General features: G+C 41.1%; 1 protein-coding gene across 1 annotated transcript in view; it reads left to right on the plus strand.

The window, feature by feature from the left end:
• The window catches only part of LOC126399350 (disintegrin and metalloproteinase domain-containing protein 12-like), a 115801-nt gene extending 97397 nt beyond the window's left edge, over window positions 1-18404 (plus strand). The window contains exons 13-23 of the mRNA XM_050059205.1: window positions 1049-1138; window positions 1256-1451; window positions 1544-1652; window positions 2347-2545; window positions 5645-5722; window positions 7892-8000; window positions 8339-8474; window positions 8729-8843; window positions 10019-10261; window positions 16998-17131; window positions 17217-18404. Of these exons, the coding sequence (XP_049915162.1) occupies window positions 1049-1138; window positions 1256-1451; window positions 1544-1652; window positions 2347-2545; window positions 5645-5722; window positions 7892-8000; window positions 8339-8474; window positions 8729-8843; window positions 10019-10261; window positions 16998-17131; window positions 17217-17286 (1479 nt within the window). The 3' untranslated portion in view covers window positions 17287-18404. The remainder of the gene's footprint in view (window positions 1-1048; window positions 1139-1255; window positions 1452-1543; window positions 1653-2346; window positions 2546-5644; window positions 5723-7891; window positions 8001-8338; window positions 8475-8728; window positions 8844-10018; window positions 10262-16997; window positions 17132-17216) is intronic.
• Window positions 18405-21285: the final 2881 nt, after the last annotated feature.

Consider the following 21285-nt stretch of genomic DNA (forward strand, 5'->3'; position numbering starts at 1 on the left):
ACGAGGATGAAGAAGAAGAAGCCAGTTTATTTCTCTTTATTTTTTATGAGTTGATTGATTCATCAATTTTCTTTTTCATTATAATGACAAAAAGCAACAACAGTACGTAGACATCAAAAATATGTGATACAAATACATACAAAAAACATAAATGATTAATTAGATCCTTTATTACACCACAGATTAAGGGCAAATACCTGTCTATAGCACAACCATGTTGGAGAATAAATGTGGATCATACTCATGTATTTTGGCTCTGCCCTGAAATTGTTTTGGGTAAATGTTCATATGGTTAGGAGGACAGGAGGAATTCTGTTAAGAGAAGACAGAAAATCTTGTTGGCAGCCTGTAAAAAGGCCATCACGAAGAGATGGTATAAGGCAGAACCACCAACATGAGATGAATGGCTGAAAATTGTGAACAAATGTATGATATGGAACTGTTAACCCACTGGATGAGGACTCAAGAGGAGCAGTGTCGAGAGATATGGGAGTGTCCAATGTGTCCAGGGGGCATTTTGGTCTGCTGCTATTAATAACGTCTCTTAATGAACTGAGAGGTTCCAAACTAATGATGTCAGACTGATGTCATGGCTTGATTTTTATATTAGTTCCAAAGAAATGCTTACCCATTGGCAGTCTAATCCTAGCAGCCGTATTGTCTAGATGACACAACATTTTGCTTGTTTGTGGAAAGGTTTATTTTTGCTTTGTGTCCTTCTTTTCGTCTCTCTTCTCCTCCTCACTTTTCTGTTTCCCTCACAATCCAGCTCATTGTTCCAGGGGTCTAAATGAGCTTGTAAGTCATGTCAGATGGAAACATTGTTGTTTTTAGAGAACTTGAAACTGCTGTTTCCATCCCTCTGCCAGGTTTCTTAGTTGCTACGGTATACAGTCCTGCTAGGGCTGCATCGCCTCTGATAACAAAGTCTGAGCGTTTGCTCTGGGGTGAAATATGATCTCTTTGTGCTCAGTTAATTCTTCTTTACTTTTGTTCCCCCTCACTTATGTCCCGGTTGCCTTCTTTTTCCATTATTTTCTGTCTGAAGGAATGTATGAATCCCTGCTGCAATGCTACTACCTGCACTCTGAAGGGGGATGCTGTTTGTGCTCACGGACAGTGCTGCCAGGACTGTCAGGTAGGATGTATACTGATTAGCCAGCCATGACACAGTTTTTTGTTTTTTTTACGAGCATCTTGACATAAACGTCACCACATGTATGTCTAAGCTTCACTCTGGGTTTTTTATCTGCAGCTGAAGCCTGCAGGCACTCCATGCCGTGAATCCAGTAACTCCTGCGACCTGCCTGAGTTCTGCACCGGCACCAGCCCCCACTGCCCCTCCAACGTCTACCTGCATGACGGCCACGCCTGCCACAACGTGGACGGCTACTGTTACAACGGCATCTGCCAGACTCACGAGCAGCAGTGCATCACACTGTGGGGCCAAGGTATGTGGAGGGCGCAGTTGCTGCCTCGCACTGCCCTTGAATGTTCCAGTGATGGTCACCAGCTTTTTGATGCATGTCGCTGTGTTTTGTAGGAGCAAAGCCAGCTCCGGGCATATGCTTCGAAAGGGTCAACTCAGCAGGGGACCCCTATGGCAACTGTGGCAAGGACTCCAAAGGCTCCTTTGCCAAATGTGAAGCACGGTAAGACCTGGCGTTCCCATAGAAACCAACTAATGTATTTTATTGTATGTCAGTTGTGGAAGGCAGTGAAGGACATACAGTATACTGTAGTGACTCTATAACTGAACACTCTTATATGACAGGACTGTTTCCGTGCTAGAGACGAGAATAGATGTTCCTGACTTGTGCTGAAACAAACAGTTGGTTCATCAATTACTTGTTTAAAAAACAAAAATGCTAAATTGGTCCCAGCCTTCAAAGTGTGAGAATTTGCTGCATTCTCCTGTTGTTGTTTATCATCGTAAACTGCATGACTTTGGAAATTTGACTTAATCAGATAGAACAAGCAATTTGAAGACATTACTTTGTGCTGTGGCAGCTTGGGATGTTCTTTCCTCATAATTTTCCTGACATTTACAGACTAAAGTATTCATCAAAATCAAACTGACGCATTAGACAATAGAAATACTCATTAGTCGCAGCCCTAATTGAAGGTTACAGAGTCACTTGGTGAAATGCAGACACAATCTCTCAGGTTGTGGTCTGAAAGCAGCACAAACAAGCTGCCTCTTCTGCACTTTCCCTAATTGGACGGCAAGAGCGAGAGAAATACATGGAAATAGAAAATAATTGCATATATACACATTTGGGAAAACAGTGACATGTTATTCAATTATCACATTGTTATTCTCCCTGTTGTTTGTTCTGTTTACAGAGATGCTAAATGTGGCAAAATCCAGTGTCAAGGAGGAGCTAACCGCCCAGTAATTGGCACCAACGCTGTTTCCATAGAGACGAACATCCCCATGCAGGATGGAGGGAGGATACTGTGCAGAGGCACGCATGTCTACTTGGGTGATGACATGCCCGACCCCGGCTTGGTCCTGACGGGGACCAAGTGTGGAGATGGACTGGTGAGAGCTAAATACAGCCAGTAGAGACACACAAATCAATCCAGTGCACAACTGAGTACATTTACTCAAGTACTGTCCTTAAGTACAATGTTAAGGTGGTGCTGCTTCATATTTGGACGCCACTGCATTCGTCTGACAGCTGGATTTGATTGCTCGGCAAATTATGATTTTACAAATGATACGTTTTTGTGTTATTATATAATAAACTACCAAACAGTATGAAAGTAAAACGTACACAGCAAAACCTGGGTTAGAAAGTGCTTCACAGTTACACATGATAAAATAAGTATTTATATTGAAAACATACACAACATGAAAAATACCTTTGCATAAATATCAAATCAAAGACAAGGAGGAATGTTAAAAAAGTCTAAGATAAAGGGGGTTATTCTACATGATGAGTTCGTCTACATTTCATTAGTACATTTTCTGGGTGTACTTCTACTTCTGTGCTGTTACAAATTTTAAACGGAAACTACTAATGCTACTTTAACTGAAAGGAGGGTTTACCAATTTTTCAGGTCTGACTTAAGGCCATTACTCACATGCCCATTTGTACAGTGAAAGACTTATTATCTCTGCCAAGGAGGCTATATTTTCCATTCGGTTTGTTTGTTTGTCTCTTTGTCAGCAGTACTACGGAAATACTACCGGCCCAATTTTCCTGAAAATTGGTAGGAAGATGTAGCATGGGCCAAGTAAGAGCCCATTACATTTTGGAGTGGATGCACAAATTATTTTTCGCTTTCTTTTTTTAATAGACTTTATTTTGATTTTTCTATTCAGTGGAAAAGGCACAGTTACAGTTGACGTGTCCCACTCTGAACCTGCTCTCCCCATTCCCACCCTCGCCTCCTTTCCAAGGTCGACATACATGCATGTACGTGAAACTAGCAAAGATGAGACAAAAGTGCAATCTTAAATAGACTGTACATGTTAATACAAACAGATACACTGAACAAAACAACCAGGGAAAGAAAAAAACCTGTGCAAGATGTGAGTTTATAAAGTGGTCAGATTGTAAATTCTCTTCTTTAATGTTGTATTGCTACAATTATGGTAGTTAAAGGGGCCCCAGTATATTATAATATGAAGGTTTAGCTCAAGCAAAGGACAGGGTTCCTACGTATTTTATGAAAGGGGACTTTGTCTGAGATCCTCCCAGTGAATATCTTACTTTCTCTAATTTAAGAGTGCTCATCATCTCACTGATCCGTCGTATAAATGAGGCAGGCTTTGTTGATTTCCAGTTGAGCTTTTCACTTTCTTTAACACAATTTAAATAAATGCATTAATATCTTAAAATCCAGTAGATGGTAGTAAAGGTCAATAGTGGCAAAGCAAAGCCAACTGTAGAATCACAATGACTCCATATCACAGTTAGCATTCACAGGTAGTCAAACAACTTTCATGTGATGCCACACAGCTGGTTGAATATGAGCAAAGTTTCCCTGCTTCCCTTCACTGGTTCCTGTACAGCAGGGTCGGTCTTTGTTTCACTGTTATAATCATTAAAAAGCAAAAGCAGCATGTGTATACATTCAGTAGGCTATATCTTCAGTAGCTAGCTAGCTAACCCTACACTTTTCAGGGTTTGATTTTGGTTTTGGAACAGGGAAGAAACGTATATCTTTTTCCAACCTCTCCAGGTAACGAGTGTCATTAATACACAACGTGCCCCAGACACAACATTTAGCTGCAAATCCACAAAACCAGCCTGAAAATGAAGGAAATCTAAAACGAATGGAGCACAGCTGTGTTGTTGTCTGACCCTGGTCTGAGCTGGCCCGATGCTACATTATGATTGGCCAGTCTGCGTCCAGGGGCGGGACTTAGCGAAGGCTCAATTGTAACAGCGCCCTTTTCTCAAACTATGGTTCAGTTATGGAAACATAAATACAATCATATCATGCAACGACTCTTACATTCAAATGTGAACTGTCTGCAATGAACTCCACCAGTGATCTTAAGGAAGAATGTTTGAACTTTACGCATCATGAGAGCAAGCAATAATATTGACTATGAAGTTTGAACTTGTAGACTTCAACCTCATTTTATTTGGCTCTTCTATCCCCTAGTTGTAAAAGTTTTGGAAACATATCCAGACATATATAGTGGTTGAGCTTGCAGAGCTGAATATTATAGGAGACTGGATTATTGGCCTTGGCGGAGGTTTGCGCCCTCTGAGTGCCCCTGTAGTTGGTTGATGTTATCATGTCTCCTCTCAGTACAAATGAAAACTATCCCTTTAAATTCCTTATTTGTGTTGTGTGTAGAGAAACTAATGCAGATTTTGTCCCTCATCTTCCCATTCCTGCAACAAAAAAAACTCTTTCAGTGTACATATGGGCATATAAGCATTGTTTTAAGATGGACCTGGAAATTGCAAAGCTGTCCTTTGAGTGTAAGTATTTAAAAAACCTCCAACCACTGCTAAATAGCAGCGGTAGCTCTCTGTAAGACTGTGTGAAAACAATATAAATGTATTGCCCAAATGCTGGGAAATAAGAGTGGAAAAAGTGATGAGGAGTGACAGGCCATGACTAAGACTTTCTAAGAGGTTCTTCAGGGTGTGTCGTCTTGTCATTTCAGACTCGCACAGCCTCAGACACTTAATTGACTTACCATTATTCAGTCTATTTGGCAGCTTCAGTGGTCATCAATTCAGACATTGGTCACTTCAATGATACAGTTACTCCATTTAGTCTGATTTACTTCTCCATGAACCTCCACCCTTAAAGAGGATCCAGCCTCTGCCCTCATCTGTCAAGGGTTCTGGCATTACTCTCTTTGCCCAGTGCTGCCAAGTTCATCTTCACATTCAGTCTGGATATATTTGGGCGTGGTGCCTTTAAGGAGCCCACAGTCCACATCATACAACTTTTAAAAAGCCGCTTTAATGCATTCTTGAAAAATCCCAGTGTTTACTTAATTATATTTCATGCTATGCTGTTTTATAGCTGAAGCGGTGGCAAATTAAAAGAAATAGAACACTGGATGTGTTGGTCTTTTCCCTTGAAAGATTAAAGGGTTGGGAATATTACTGAATCTGCTCTTTGAGCTCACACTGTCAATTTTTAATGTCTTTGTCTGCTTCAGATGTGTCTGAATCGTCAGTGCCAGAACGTCAGTGTCTTTGGTGTGCATGAGTGCTCAGCCAAGTGCAGCGGTCGAGGGGTGAGTACGGCGCCTTTCATCCTGTTCCAATGATGTGAAGACCTGATGTGATGGCTGTCTATCTCAAACCAGTCCCCACCCAGATTAGTTGTTTTCTTAATATCCCATTCCTCCCTCACACAGGAGCTCATTTTGGCTGCGATATGTTCAAAATGCCCAGTATACGCCGGGTAGGGAGCCATTACATGCCTTGCAATCAATCATTCTGGATGCTGAAAGGTTCAATCAATTAGATATAATGGCTTCATTTATGCTTAGCTTTAAGTGCCATTCATCATACTCTCAGCCAGTCGTCCTTGTCCCAAAAACTGTGTTGAAATCTGAAGGCCAGGCTTTATTTGGTCAAACGCTAGGAGCAATGACACACAGTTTGACTTTGAGCTGGGTAGCATGGATATTGGATTTTTTTAAACTGCCACCCATCAAACGTCTATGGGTGGTCCTGCTCGAGATGAAATATGTGGCTTTGTGGTATTACCCTCAAATTCACTGGTAGGTCCCACAGGCTTTGGCTGCGACTGGTAAAGCTTCATCAGAGGAAGACAGTTTTTACTGTCACTTAAAATGAAACATCTCCAGATATTAAACGGTCATATTTGTTTGTCTAGCTCCAATTAAGACGTATCTATAAAGCTCTTAGGACTGTTTTATTCACAGAAATAAAAGGATGTTGCTCCTCTAGGAGACGGGGCGACCCCTGCATGCACAGATTAGATCAAGATGTTGCCTTGGAAAGAGGCCCTCACCTGCTCCTTATTACCCTGTCGGGGAATCCTCTTAGACCGTACCATTCTTCCACTCTGCAGGACAGGAAGACTAAAGAGAGAGAAAGATAAAACATGTGGTATAAGGCAAAAAGTCTGCTCTGGTTTTTATACCAGACATCTTTGCCATATGGAGTCTAGCAGTGCCGGCTGGTGATTGACTGTCTTCTCCATGCAGCACATAGAGCATCTGTATCATGAGTGTCTGTTGACCGTGGCATCGAGTGCTAAATCAACATAGACAGAGAAATCAACTGACAATAGTTTTGATAATCGATTAAGCATTTTTAAGCAAAAAACATTCATTGATTCTAGATTCTCAAATGTGAGGATTTACTGCTTCTATTTGATTTATATCTTAGTAAACTGACATTTTCTTGCTCTGTAGCCCTGCGTATTAAAGGTTATCGTCGGTATTTTCAACCTGGAACCTATTTTCCCATGTTTTTGTGTTGAAGTGAGTAATGGAGACAACACTCTTAAACTGGTCCAGTATTGAGCAAGAGGCCAGCCAGCAGGCTGCAGTGTAAACACCCTGGGCATGTTCGTGCCGTCAGTGTACGTCCACTAAAAGTGTTTGTTTTTGCTACTGACAGACTCAGATTATTATTTTAAGTGTCTGACAGCATTGTGGAAAGAAACCCTATGGAGATAGACCTTTCTTTACGCAGTAGGATCCTTTTTGTTTAACTAGAAACAGCCCTGAAATCGCTATCACCAAACCCACCAGGCTCCATTTAAATAAACAGTAATTATCATCATAAACCACATTAATTCAAAGTCGAAAGAAACAAAATAAAAGTCACAAAAACTGTCTTGGCTTGTCTTTCCACTGTTCTGACAATCACCAACTTTGGTTTGAATGAAATAAAACCTTAATTTGACCGTTAAGATGTGAAAATATGCTGGATCTATACACGCTAAAAATCACTAATTATTTAAATGGAGTTTGGTGGGTTTGCTGATAGCTTTTTGGGGCAGATTCTGGTCAAACAAAAAGGATCATACACTTGAAGAAGAAGGTCTTCCTCTGTAGGGATCCTTTCCATAATGTTTTCAGACACTTAAAATAACAAACTGAGCCTGTCAGTGGCAAAAAAGCACTTTCAGTGGACATAAATCTACAGTGCACAATTGCCCCAAACGATTCCATTGCAGTCTATTTCGCTGTTGCTGGCTGCAGAGCTCTCACTCAATACTGGCCCAATTTTTAGAATGTTTGTCACTGGTACTTAGACAACAGCATGGAAATAAGGGTCAGAATAAAAAAAAATTAAAAAAATGAAGTTACCCTTTAAAGTTCTGCCGTGTTACACAAATAGTCCCCCATAGCATGAAAAGGACACGCTGATAACTGCATTTTCAGGCTCATCTAACAGTTAATTGTCCCTTTAATACACTGCAGGTGTGCAACAACAACAAGAACTGTCACTGCGAGGCTCACTGGGCGCCTCCCTTCTGTGACAAGGCAGGTTTTGGCGGCAGTGTGGACAGTGGCCCTATCAGATTAGCAAGTAAGTTGCAACTCAAGTACATCAAATGGCTGATTTATTGTAGCTTGGGTCATGTTCTGTTGTAGGTTTTGGGCATGGAGTGTATGTGCATCTCAACAGTAATATATCAATGACAAATAGTCCCCAGAACTATGTTCCTCTCTGCAGGAAGCCATAGTTTTGTGGTAGGAAATACTGGTGTTAAAAGCTTTAAAGAAACCTTAGAGTGAATTTCAGACTACAAACATTAAATATTGATAGACAAGTCTGCCGGGATGGTGACAGATACAGTCTGGCTGTCATTTTCAGTGCTACAAGACTTTTGTCTCTGAGACAACCGATTATGTGTTTCTGAGCAGACAGTGGGACTCTGACAGTGGGCATCCTGGTGGCTCTCCTCATTGTCCTGGGAGCTGGTGTGATTATCTTCATTAAGAGGAAAACCCTCCGGGGGCTGCTCTTCACCAGCAAAAAGAACCCGATTGAGAAGCTCAGGTGCTTTTTCATCCATTAATAATGAAATCATTTGTAATTATCTCTGAATTTTTAATGTGGCAGTGTTTGTAAATGGTGAAAATCTGTGTCAGACACTGCTGAATGGGAACATTTTTGCAATTGGTCACACTGCGAAGCCAATTGCTGTGCATAATTTGTTTTGATTTAATAATTTTAAATATATTACCATTATAACTGACGTATGATTATCATAATAAAGTGTATAATTAGAGATTTCCTCTTTTAAATTCCAGATCAGTAAGCGCTACAATCAGCGGACCATCCACTCTGAGCCAGCCTCCGTCGCTGACCACGACGTCTCCATCACGGCCGGCCCCGCCTCTGCCACAGAGCGCTGCCATCTTCAAGGTCACTAAATAACAAACACACACAGATCTTTTGCAGTAGTCAGTATCTGACTCCAGTGAACAGTGGATCACCACTAGATGATCTAAGCTGTATAATATTCTTCCAGGAATGCCGCAGCTGTTTCGTTAGCTCAAATAATTCTCGCAAGGATTGATGTGTTGTTTTCACACAAATGGCAGCTCATTCAAATCCAATTAAATCATCCCTCTCTGTGTGGACATGTGGAGGAGATAGTGATAATGGAGTCTGTGGTGAGCAGTGTGTTCACAGCGCATTTCTTGTCATTAACAGCTGCCTGTTAAAGAGAGAAAATTGATTTATCTGCACGTTTCTCACATGAAGAATGTTGATGCGGCGGCGGCGGCGGCGGCGGCTCGCTTGAGATATAGAGTCATCCTGTTACTGATAATTGCAAGACGGAGCAGGAATGTTTGCTGTAGCAGCCCATGTGTCGACATCGCTGTGTATGCCTTAACTACTCCATTACTGCCCCGACATGCTTCGTAATGGGAAGGGACCTGTGATCGATTGAGTTAGGGGTGCTGAAATAAGAGGAGGCGTGTTAGAAGTGACATGTGTGCTGCAGGGTGGCACCCGAGCACGAGCGAGGCAAGCTGTTGCGCATTTACAGAGAGATTGGTGTTTTCAGTTAGCAGCATGTGGTTTTCATTTGGGGTCAGAAGTAAGAGGAGAAAGGATGTAAGGCTGTTTGATGTAAGCACAGTGCAGGTGAGGTCATTTTCCAGTTGTCGGGAGCTGTGTTAAACCGGCGCATGTGTGCGTGCGTTTGTATGTGTTACATGTGTATGAGCTGTGCACATGGAGCCAGGTCTAAATACTAGGCAGACTCATATTTTGGCTCTATTCTATGTCTGATCCATCTCAATAGGAGTGTGTGTGGGCTCCTTAGCGAATGAGGCCAAGCGGGTGCTTATGGCACAAGCTTTCCCTTTGATAGGTCACCTGAAGAGGAGTTGGGGAATAATGAGCAGGCAAGCGGGAGCATTTGATTTATACGTCTTTGACAGCACCAGGAAGAGCGGCAGAGGAAGAGGAGGAGGTTAACATGACTGTTTCTGATAGGAAGCAGACGGTTTCTTCTCTGTCTTCTTCTCTCTGCTTTTAGACAAAGCATACTCTTGACTCCTCTGGTTCTGCCTTTCATCTTTCTGCAGCCTCCTCACCGGGGGCCAGCAGCGGCGCTCCCACCGGCCCCCTACCCCTCCCACAGCCTGCGCAGACTGCCCCAGTGCCCTCCAGTTCACCTCAGCCACCCTGTCCCTCTGTCCCTCACCCTGTCCCTCTCCCCCGGCCCCGGGCTGCCAAGACCCCCGTTGCCTCCACCTCACATCCACGTCGCATCAAGAGGGGCGTCGTTTCGCACTGCATCGCGCCATAACTCCTGCAGGATGGTCATGGTAAGTGATTTCCCTGTTTCCTCACTTGGAAACGTTTTATTTGATGATGTTACTCACTGCAATTTCTCCTCTTGGTCTTGGGAGCTTTCACCCACTACTACAGCCCATAATACCAAACCAGGGGAATGATGTCGTTCACTGCACCTTCACACGGGTGTCACGACGTCGACCGTTTTCATGGCTCTTTTGTGTCCCATAAAAGTATATGCATGTTGACAGTTACGCGCAGTCTCATAAAATAACGAGGTTACCCGGGGAGTAAGCGTCATCCGAGCGAGACTTCAATTCTACAATACAAACCACCACATAAATAATGAAAACGGAGCCAGGCTTGCAGAGGGAGGGAGACAGGGAAGATGAAACAGCAAGTGGAGTGAGCAAGTATGTCCAAATATCACAGGGTGGTAAATTTGCTGCCACTGGTATTCCATGGAGTTTAGTTATGGCATTGCAGACTGTCAGAGTTGAGGGGAAGAGAAAGCCAGAAGTTCCCGGTGTTAAATCCCTCTCACTCAGTGATTCTCAAAGACTCTTATTTGCTTTAATCCGGTTTGACTTGTACCCTGTGGGCAAGTGAGGCATAGAGACCTGAAGAGAGAGAGGATCCAAAAGACTGAAAAACAAAGGGCTAGAGAGACAAAGGGAGGCTTGAGGGTACGAGTCGATTAATCAAAGATAATCAATGCATTTTTTAAGTCCTTGTTTTATTTTAAGTTAGTTCTTATTTCAGTTTCTTGCAGCATGTACAATCATATTCACAAATTTCCCCTTAGTTTTTTTATATTTTTGTCAGATGTGTCCATGTAGTGTACAGATAAGTTGGCAAAAATGAAGTTTAAGCAATTAAATAATAACTATTATAATAAATAATACTTGAGCTTGAGGTGTTGATCGTAATGTTAGAGTAGAACAGTGATACATATTAGAATAAAGGATGAGTAATAATAGTGTGTGTGTGTGTGTGCGCATAAGTAAAGAAGATGTGTTGGGAAGACAGAGTTACATGTTTAATTCAGAATGTGTTGAAGGAATTAGATTAGGGTATTAATATAGTCATGGCAGGGCTCCACCTTTTGATAGATATATTCATATTAAAGGAACAGTGTGTAAGATTTAAGGGGATTTAGAGGCATCTTCCAGTGAGGACTGCAGAATGCAACCAGCTGAAACTTCTCCAGGTTAGATTTTCTTCAGTGTTCTTCAAGTGTTCAGGAGGTTTTAACTGGGAGCTGAATTATCCGCAGAGGTCTCTTCTTTTCCGAAACAAACAGACTTGGTGATTAAAATGCAGAGTAAAGCAGTTTCATGTTTAAAAAAAAAAAAAAAAAAAAAAGCATGAAAATGCAAATGGCTCTGTCTAATGGTGTGACGTGATGCCAATCCAGGTGTGCCGTGGGATTTTGTGATAACCACACATTATTATTGCAATATTCAACTAGGCCTATACAAAAAGTTAGGAATAAATATTTTATTTTCTTTATCAGTATGTTGTGTGCACCCATTTCCCAATAAAGAGGCAAACTCTACCTAAAAAATGTAATTTAATTTGGTTTAATTTAGAAAACCCTTCACAGAGTACCTATTTGTCACCGTTTGCACGTGGGAATTACAAATATGTGACACATCACATTATCTTACATTATTTCCTATTTAGATGGATGTGTTATTGGTGCTTTGATGTACCTTTAAAATGTTAAAAATGAACTCTTCAATCATTTTGTTAAATATTTCATGAGTAATGGTTAGTTGGTTGTCAAGGCTATCGTGCAGAGATATAAATACAGGTGTGCTTTGAGATTCTGGCTTACCCTTTGGTGTGCCTTGGGCACAAAAAGTTTGAAAAGCACTGATCTAGAGTCAGAGTTTACTTTGTCTGTTCTGGGCTACTGTAGAAACATGGCAGTGCAACATTGTGATCTCGGTGGATGAAGACCCGCTCCCTGTGTCGATTAAAAACAGTTCAAAGGGCCTCCTGTTGCTTAGTGGGCAGAGCAGGCATCCTACATAAGAAGGCAATATCCCAGCAATTCCAGCCTGTGGACTCATGTCATCCCCTCTCACACTTGTCCTGCCCTGTCCTACCTAATAAAGGCAAAAAGGCAGAAAAATAATCTTAAAAACCCCAATTCATTTCTAACAAAAACATGATTCTTATTGTCAGGTGATTATAAACCCAAACATTTTTTTTAGTACATTCCATTTTTGCCAATATATCCCCCTAAATCCTACACACTGGACCTTTATATATATATATCACCTTTATTTATTCAGGGAGGGCCAATTGAGAGCGAGCTCTCATGTCCAATGGCGCCCTGATTACAGTACAATAAAATACAATTCAATACACATTACAATACGTATCAATAACAATAATATACACACAACAGAAGCATATAATGAAATCAACAAGTACATGTACACTCAGAAAGCATGAGGTCAATAAGAATGCGTTTAAAATGATTAAAAGGAATCAATGTATCCAACTGATAAAAGGAATCAATGTATCCAACTGAAGCTGAGACAGCAGATTATTCCATTTAAGAGGAGCGAAATGACCAAAAGCAATTTTTCCTACCTCCGTTCTATAAGTTGGGATATTAAGAGCCAGTGAATTTTGTGCACGAATGGGGTAGTTAAAAGATCGAAAACTCAGTAAGCTCGATAAATAGAGAGGAAGTTTTTTAAGCAATGCCTTATAGATAAACAATATACAGTGTTGCTCCCTTCTCAGAGCCAGGGAAGTCCAGCCCACATTCTGATAGAGTTGGCAGTGATGGGTCATGAACCCATCGACAGTAATAAATCTAAGAGCAGAATGATAAATTGTGTCAAGTGGTTTAAGAATAGAGGGAGAAGCATGCATATAAATAATATCAACATAACCTAAAACCGATAAAAAGGTAGCAAGTACTAATTGCTTTCTACAGTGCTGAGGTAGACAGGATTTATTTCTATAAAAGAATGCCAATAAAGGCTTCAGCTTCTTTAAAAGTTCTGCAACATGTAAATTAAAAGACAATTTGTCATCGATCCAGATACCCAAGTACTTATAACAGGAAACCCTTTCCAAGGGAGTCCCATCAGCAGTAGCAAGGCTGATCTTATTTAAGTCAGCAGTGCGTTTTTTTGTGAAAATCATGTACTTTGATTTTCCTGGATTTAAAACCAGTTTAAGATCAGTCAGAGTGCTTTGGATACAACAGAAGTCATCTTGTAAATTACTCAGAGCTATTTCAACAGAGGGAGCAAAAGAATATATGATTGAATCATCAGCGTAAAGATGAATTGAGCTATTTTTGATACCACAATTAAAATCATTGATATAAATAGAAAATAACAGAGGTCCTAAAACAGAACCCTGCGGAACCCCTTTGTATATATTCAAAAATTCCGATATGAAACCATCACTAATCACAGCTTGGGATCTACCAGATAAATAATTCTCAACCCATTTACATGACTTGTAATCAAGCCCAATATTATGCAGACGCTCAAGAAGGATAGTATGGTCAACCGAGTCAAAGGCCTTAGAAAGGTCAATAAAAAGGGCAACACAATCAAGTTTACTGTCTAGTGCTTGAGCGATATCATTCATAACCTTAGCAATTGCTGACACAGTGCTATGCCCAGGTCTAAAACCAGACTGATAGATGTTTAAAACTTCATGTTCAGATAAAAAAGATCTAATTTGGTTGCTTATCAGACGTTCTAATAGTTTCGCCAAGCAGGGTAGTTTTGAAATTGGGCGGTAATTATTCAGTTCATTTGAGGGGCCACCTTTGTGCAGAGGAGTTACAAATGCTGTTTTCCATATATTAGGAATACAATCAGTTAAAAGAGTCAGATTAAAAATGTGCAACAAGATGTCAACAATAAAAGGTGCAGCTAGTGTCAGAAGTCGAGGGTTCAAATTATCAGCCCCTGTAGACTGCCTAGGATCAAGACTATAAAGAGCACTGAGCACTTCAAATCTAGTAAAGGGCCTAAAGGAAACCTATGGAGACAGAAATTGAAAGCATTCACTGGTCCCAGTCTCTGAAATATGAAGATTTGCAGCCTCATTTCTGTTTTATATTATTGTTAATTTAATACCTTTTGGTTCTGGGGTGTTTCTTGAACAAAAAAGCAATTTGAAGATGTCATCTGGGGAAACTGTGAAGAAAATGCAGAGATAAATTACTGACAAAAACTAAGCAGTTGCAGCCCTCAAAGAAAGTGCATATTAGCAAATAAGTAAAAAAAAAAAAAAAAAAACAGGACAAGATGTGGCTGAAAAATCAGCAATGATTTCCAGCTTGAAACGAGTCCTGAGCTGACTCTCGAAAGCCTTTAAGGACAGCACTGAAAATGACGCCACGGGGGAGTTGAGGTCAAAGCGAAGCCACACCAATGTCGGGCTAATTAGAGGTGTGTTAAACAGATAATGACATTCTGGTCTTGTCCAGATTAATGGAGGGGTCTCAGAGGAGGTCTGGCTTTAAAACACAAACTGGTCTGGAGCTAATAAATGTTACGACAGCATATGATGGAATATATCAGCATTCCATAAAGAGCCTCACATAATCACCCCTTAAATTTCCACTGATAGGTGTGTTTTCATAATGTTCTAAGACTATCACTTTACTGACTTAACTGTTTATTTTTCAGGGAGAGTGCGCATAAGTAGTCATGGTAACACTTCAGCAGAATACAGCAGGAGTCCGAATTGTCTAATAAAAAAGCTTGTCCTGCAGTTTGCTGTAAAAATATCCAGAGCCACTTACAGAAAGATCTCCATTTAGTTTAACAGAGGTTCTTGGCGGTCACGCACCTGTACGACAGGTGAAGTGCAGCAGCTCTTGGCGCTGTTTCAACTCCAGGAAGTAGATTTTCCCTCTCAGCTGCTCCTATTTAATGTCAAAGTGTGAAACAGAAAGTGATGCCTGTTGGCAGCAGACTCCACCGACAGTATCTTTAGCAGCTGTTTGGCCGCTCCGAGACATTGACAGAAACTTTTTCCCCTCCCACGGTGAAAGCTCTCTGCTGGGGGCAGTGGACGCCTCATCCAGTTGGAGAGCTTCATCTGATGACACTTGAGTTAGTTCTTCTAAGTAAAATTTTGTGCCTATTAATCACCTTATCAGACTTTTCTTTCCCTGCTTTTAATAGTACTTTTATGGGGCTGATTGTCATGCTACTTGACCTTATGGATGCAAAAAAGAGAAATACTCTGCATTAGTCACATCTCTAACAGAACACAGTTTTAATGAAAACATTAAAGATATACTATGCAGGATATTCTAGGTGCCCTGTCCACTGAAGCGTTTTCTTTCCCAGCTGGAAATACCAGGCACTCCTCAGGAAATGCCCAGCTGGGAGCATGTGAGAGTGCTTTGGAGGCCCAGCGTTTTTTTTTAGCTGAGGCCCTTTGGTTGTGTCTGGTTGCTATGATACGGAATATCTGCGGAAATAGAAATATTGGTGCAAGGTAGAGTACCTGCTCTGGTTTAAGGGAAGGCTGACGCACGTAGGGAGAGACGACGGCCCCGGCTGGTCTATGTGGGTTCATGAGAGAAAACATTTATTAATATATACAGTATATTAAAGTGTTTCTCTTCCATTGTTGCTGTTGTTCAGCACTTGCACATATGAGATGTGATGGTTGGTCTTTGTGGGATTTGTCCCTGTTCCACTGTGATTGAACAAGTGGGTAGAAAGTGACAGTGACAAGCGTAGTGTTGTTCCCAAAGTTGAACATTTTTCAAAAAAGGCTAAACCTGCAGCGCTCAGCGACTCGTCATGCAGTGACATGGTGGTGTTTTTCTGCAGAGACTCTACCGCTTTGTCTGCATTTCTGTGTTTGGGACATTAAGGCCGTGCACCCCCACAACACTCAGGTGAGGCTGGGTCTTTTTGAAAAGGCGTCCAAGAGACAGTGCGGAATATGCAAACTCAGCAGGGTGAAACACCAAACAAGAGTGAATCTGGGGTTATCTTTTACTTAAACTTTTGGTGGTGAACGTATTTATTTAACTGGTATACTCTGGTGTTGTCTGCATTGTGTTGATATAAAGAGGCCCAGACCGTGAATATCTTTGGAGGTGATCTCTGTTTATCCCTGACAACAAGTGGCAAAAACAAAATCCTCCGTAAAACACAACCATATAAACTCGAGCCCCTTTCCCACGGAGCACAACAGCAAAAAAGGCGGCCATGGTACATTCAACTAAGTACAATAAAAAAAAGAAAACACAACAGACAGCAAGAGGTAAAAACAAAATCCTCCATCAAGAACAACCATATGAACTCAAGCCCCTACACAAATTAAGTGACACAGGAGTATGTTAGCATTATATATAACACTAACCAATAGTGTACCTTTAAATTAGGATGCCAGATTTGACTTTTAAAAAGGAACGGTGCTTCGAATCAGCAGACCTGATTCCATGGGTGAGTGAGGTCTGATGTTCGTTTGTTTAGCTTCTTTACCCTGTGATGTTTGAGGAGGCTTTTCTCGGACCAAGCAGAGGAGGAGGAGGTGAATGGAGACCAGATGGGGGCTAGGTAAAAGGCCTTTATCGTGATCTCAGTCCTCTAGAGAAGATTAAAACCACATGATTGTCCCTCTCATGGCAAGTAGCATGGGCAGGGCTGCCCTGATGCTTTAAAGATGAGGCCACGGCATGCAGGCCTGAGCTGTGAGTGCCACCTGGTGGAGATTCTCAGTTATTATTTTAATGTGTCTGTTCTTTGTCAGGAGTTGGAGAAGCCCAGTCCTCCTCAGAAACCCCTTCCTGCTGATCCAAGGACCTCTCGTCTGGTTCGAAGCCCCTCTGCTGTGCCGATACCTGGTGTACCCAGACCTATGCGCCCTGTCCCACACCCCAACAGGTGAGTCCTAACCTCCACCAGATTTATTTAAAAACATTAAAGCTGGTTTCACTCACTTTCTGTATCACTTTCCTCCCTCCTCTAGACCCAGTCCCAAGCAACCTCCAACACTACCAAAGCCTTGCATTATTGCCAACGTCAAATACAGCAGCTGAGACTTTGGCCGGAAGGGACGATGTTGCGATAAGACACTAAAGAATTTGCACTATGAAAACTCTGAAAACCTTAAAGAAAAGGTGGCGGCTTCTCTGAGTTTTGAATCAGGAGATCTGCCGTGTCCCTTTGGTGCTCTGTCCCTGAATGGTGCTACGAGTCTGAGCTCAGGTACATGTAAAGTATTTATATTCTGTATTTATTGCCACGCAGTGCACTGTGCCAGACACTTTTACTACACGGTAGCAATTTTTAATTTGTCGTTTGCATCGGTTTCACCATTTTTTTTTAATCATCAACTGATTTTTATCAAGGACGGCTGGCGAGAGATTAAAAAAGCCAATCTGTGAAATTCTGATTGTAGAAATGTTTTTGTGAAATGTGTTTAAATGAAGGGAACCCTTTACATTGTAGGTTTGTTCTGTATGCGAAAGGAAGAGCTGAAAAAGAGTTTTGTGCAATGACAGATGAGTTTAGACAACACTTGTGCCCAATCCCAAAACACCCCTTGCCCCCAACACTTAGTCCTTACCCCACCATTTTGTGCATTCATGTCCAGGGGTAGTATCTTGTTGCAACAGAGGAGTAGGGTGAAGTATTAGTTGTACATGGCCCTCCTAAGGGAGCATTTTCAGAGGCACACTTCAAACCGAGTTTTGTGAGATGGCTGCACAATCAACAAAAGAAACCCACATCGTTATTTTCTGTGTTAACCCTTTGAAACCTGAGGAAACTGACTTGATTCCTTTTAAAAACATGGGTAGAAGGCAATGAGCAACAAAAGACGAAATGCCCCAAAAAACTGGCGAAAGATTGGTAAACAAAAATAATTAAAAACAAAAAAAATTGGCAAAAAAAAAAAGAAGAAATAAAGTTAAAAACAAATCAATCAATCAATTTGCCTCACAGTGCTTTACAGCATACAACATCCCTCTGTCCTTTGGACCCTCACAGCGGATAAGGAAAAACTCCCCAAAAAAAAACCTTTAACGGGGGGAAAAAAACGGTAGAAACCTCAGGAAGAGCAACTCAGGAGGGATCCCTCTTCCAGGACGGACAGAACAGATCAGCATAATAAATTAAAAGTAATCCGTATGACACAATGAGACAGAGAGAGAGACAGAGANCCACGGCAGCAGCACAACCACACACGTCACGCTGTCCAGGCACCGCTGCGATATGAGTTAATCTGAGAGACAGTGGAGCACAAAGGCTCCGGAGTAATAAATAAACAAGACGACCTGGAATGTGTGCTTAAAAATTATAATAATTCTGTAACATAATTTTAAAATGCAATAATTATAATAATAATTATTATTATAAATATTTTAATGTTTTTCCCTATTTTTTAAAATAATTTTCTAAGCCCTTGTTTTTTTTGCAATTTGTTGGACATTTCTTACCAAGTTGCTTTTTCCCCATGTCTCTGAAAGAAATTTCACCAATTTGCTCAGCGTTCAACGGTTAAAATATTTGTAATAGGTGTCACAAAGAAAGTAGCACAAAAAAAGGGATGTTGCTCCAGGTTTCAAAGGTTAATAAAGATTTCAAAATTACATTGACAATTGTATTATCTTAGTTTTAATGTATTACAGTCATTATCTTTATAACAAGCATAGCAAAAATGAAACAGCAATGTCTCTGTAGCTAACTAGCTAGCTAGCTAACGTTACATTGTTATTGCTGATTTGTGCATGACAGCTGCACATTTTGACATATTTCAATGTCGCATCGCTCACACTTTGATCGCACGCTATGCCTGAAATTAAACTTGAGTTCAGCAGTGAAGTTGCCACGCTTGTTACCGCTCCTGAATATCAGTGCAGACTTGCAGGGCAGGAGCACGGGTTGCTAACGTTAGCCTACAGAGCACAGTTATTGGCCTGGTACTGACGCAGTGTTATTTTTTATTTCATGACTTGTTAGATTGATTGAAACAGAAACTAAAGTTATGAACATATCGCCAGCATCCTGACAACTGCAAAAGGGTGCGTAAAGCCCATGCAAGAGAAATCACCACTTCAGAAGACGCATTCTCGCTATGTCGCGTCCGTTAACGTGAATGCTAGCATCGACAACCACCAATGACATATCAGGGTCTTGAAGGGTTGTTCTACTTCATAGGGGGAGATTTCAACCGCTACCCCATGTGTGTCTGTTCTGAGGGGCAAGGTGGCACTCAAAAACAAGGGGTAGGGATAAAAATAAGAAATGGGATTGGGCCTTGTAGTTAGTTTGGAACCCAATAGGGTTTTTCTCAAAGGTAAATGCTCTCCGTCGCAGCTTTGAGCCAATCTGATGAGGCTTGAAACAACTGCAGAAAAAGTAACAGTAGTGTTACTGCAACAGTTCTGCAGTTGGGGAAGGTTGCTGTTTTTACAGACAGCTGCAATTCAGGTCTGTTTCCTCTGCATTTATATTTCGGAAAGGTACCAAGTCGATTTGTGAAATGTCAATGATTCGCCATTTCCCTTTCATTAACAAGACCCAAGAGGCTCACTTGAGGGATCTGGGTACTGAGGTATGAACTGAGCATGGATCTAAAATGAGCTGAGATCAAGGAAACATCCGTTCCTCGGAGAGAGTAAACGTCTCTGAAATATTGCTCTGCTAAAGGTCGTGTGTGTTTTTGAGTATTTCCCCATGTGCCTGTCTACACCGAGGACTCTGTGATCTCTGTGATTAAATCACAGAATCACTAAGGACTTTCTTAAAGCTGGCGTCATGGAGGCACTCGCATGTAAACAGCCAGTGTCTGGCTACAGTGTTCGTGTGTGGATTTTGAATCATGTTTTTCTGTGATGGGAAAAGGACAGACTCACTTGACAAGGACACATTTCTAGATCTCTTTCTGCCACTGAAATGAAGTTTCATCCACGACTATGCGGCAGATATTCATTTTCTATTTTTTATACCTTTTTAATTTGGCTTTTGGGATGAGTTTTTTAAACCCAATCTACATGCCAGATGCTAAATCCGACGTAAATCATATTTGTGGTAACTGAACAGCATTTTATTATTTTCTTTTTTGCAGAATTATCATTTTACTGGATTGCAATGCAGCATATATACATTCACACAGCATCTTTTCCTTTACAGCTCTTGTTCACAGATATGTAGGCTGAAAACTGACTTGTTACTTTTGATACTGTTATCTTTGTAATGATGCACTAGTTTTACATTCAGTGCTTTGTTTACTTTGCTTTTTCAATGCTACATATGTGTCCATGTACTAATAGACAGTGTTTGAGTCCTGTCACCTGACTGTACGTGATGTCCATATGTTCCTCGTATGTTGTGTTACAGGTGAACACATCTCCATGGAGAATGCTTTTTTTATATAATGATTGTTTGATACATCATATGTAAAGAAAACACTTCAAGTGTCTGTGTCTGGTCTTGGTATTTTTAACACTCATGAAGTATTAGTAAAACAGTTTTTCAAACACTTGGGAAGATTTTTGTCATTGGTCTTTGTGCTATTTTTGTTACACAGCATGCATGTTTTCGGGTGAAAGCAATTACATGAGAGAATTGTTGTATTAACAGCAACTTGGAATGTTAAAGGAACAGTTCACCCCAAAATTAAAAATACACGTATTTCCTCTTACCTGTAGTGATATTCGTCAATCAACACACCTTGTTGTGAGCAGTTTCATGTCGGAACTATTTTCTTTCTTTCTGAGCTACACCCGCCATACACCGTTATGACTGTGCAGAAGGAAGAGTGCATCTACTCATGGATAAGAGGCTCATGCTTGTGACAGCGCGAGATGTAAACATTAATGGAATCCTTGTCCACTGAGCTGTAACATTAGCTAGCTCAGTGGTGCTAGGTGAGCTAGCAGTTGATGCACTCTTCCTTCTGCACAGTGTTACAGTTGGCCCGTGTAGTTCAGCAGAGAGAAAATAGTTCCTACATGAAACTGTTCACAACAAGGTCTTTGGATTATCTTGAGTAATCAGGTCATGATTTCTGTAGAGACATTGCTGTTGAGTTT

This window comes from Epinephelus moara, chromosome 13, assembly GCF_006386435.1.
Source record: "Epinephelus moara isolate mb chromosome 13, YSFRI_EMoa_1.0, whole genome shotgun sequence".
NCBI classification, from domain to species: Eukaryota; Metazoa; Chordata; class Actinopteri; order Perciformes; family Serranidae; genus Epinephelus; species Epinephelus moara.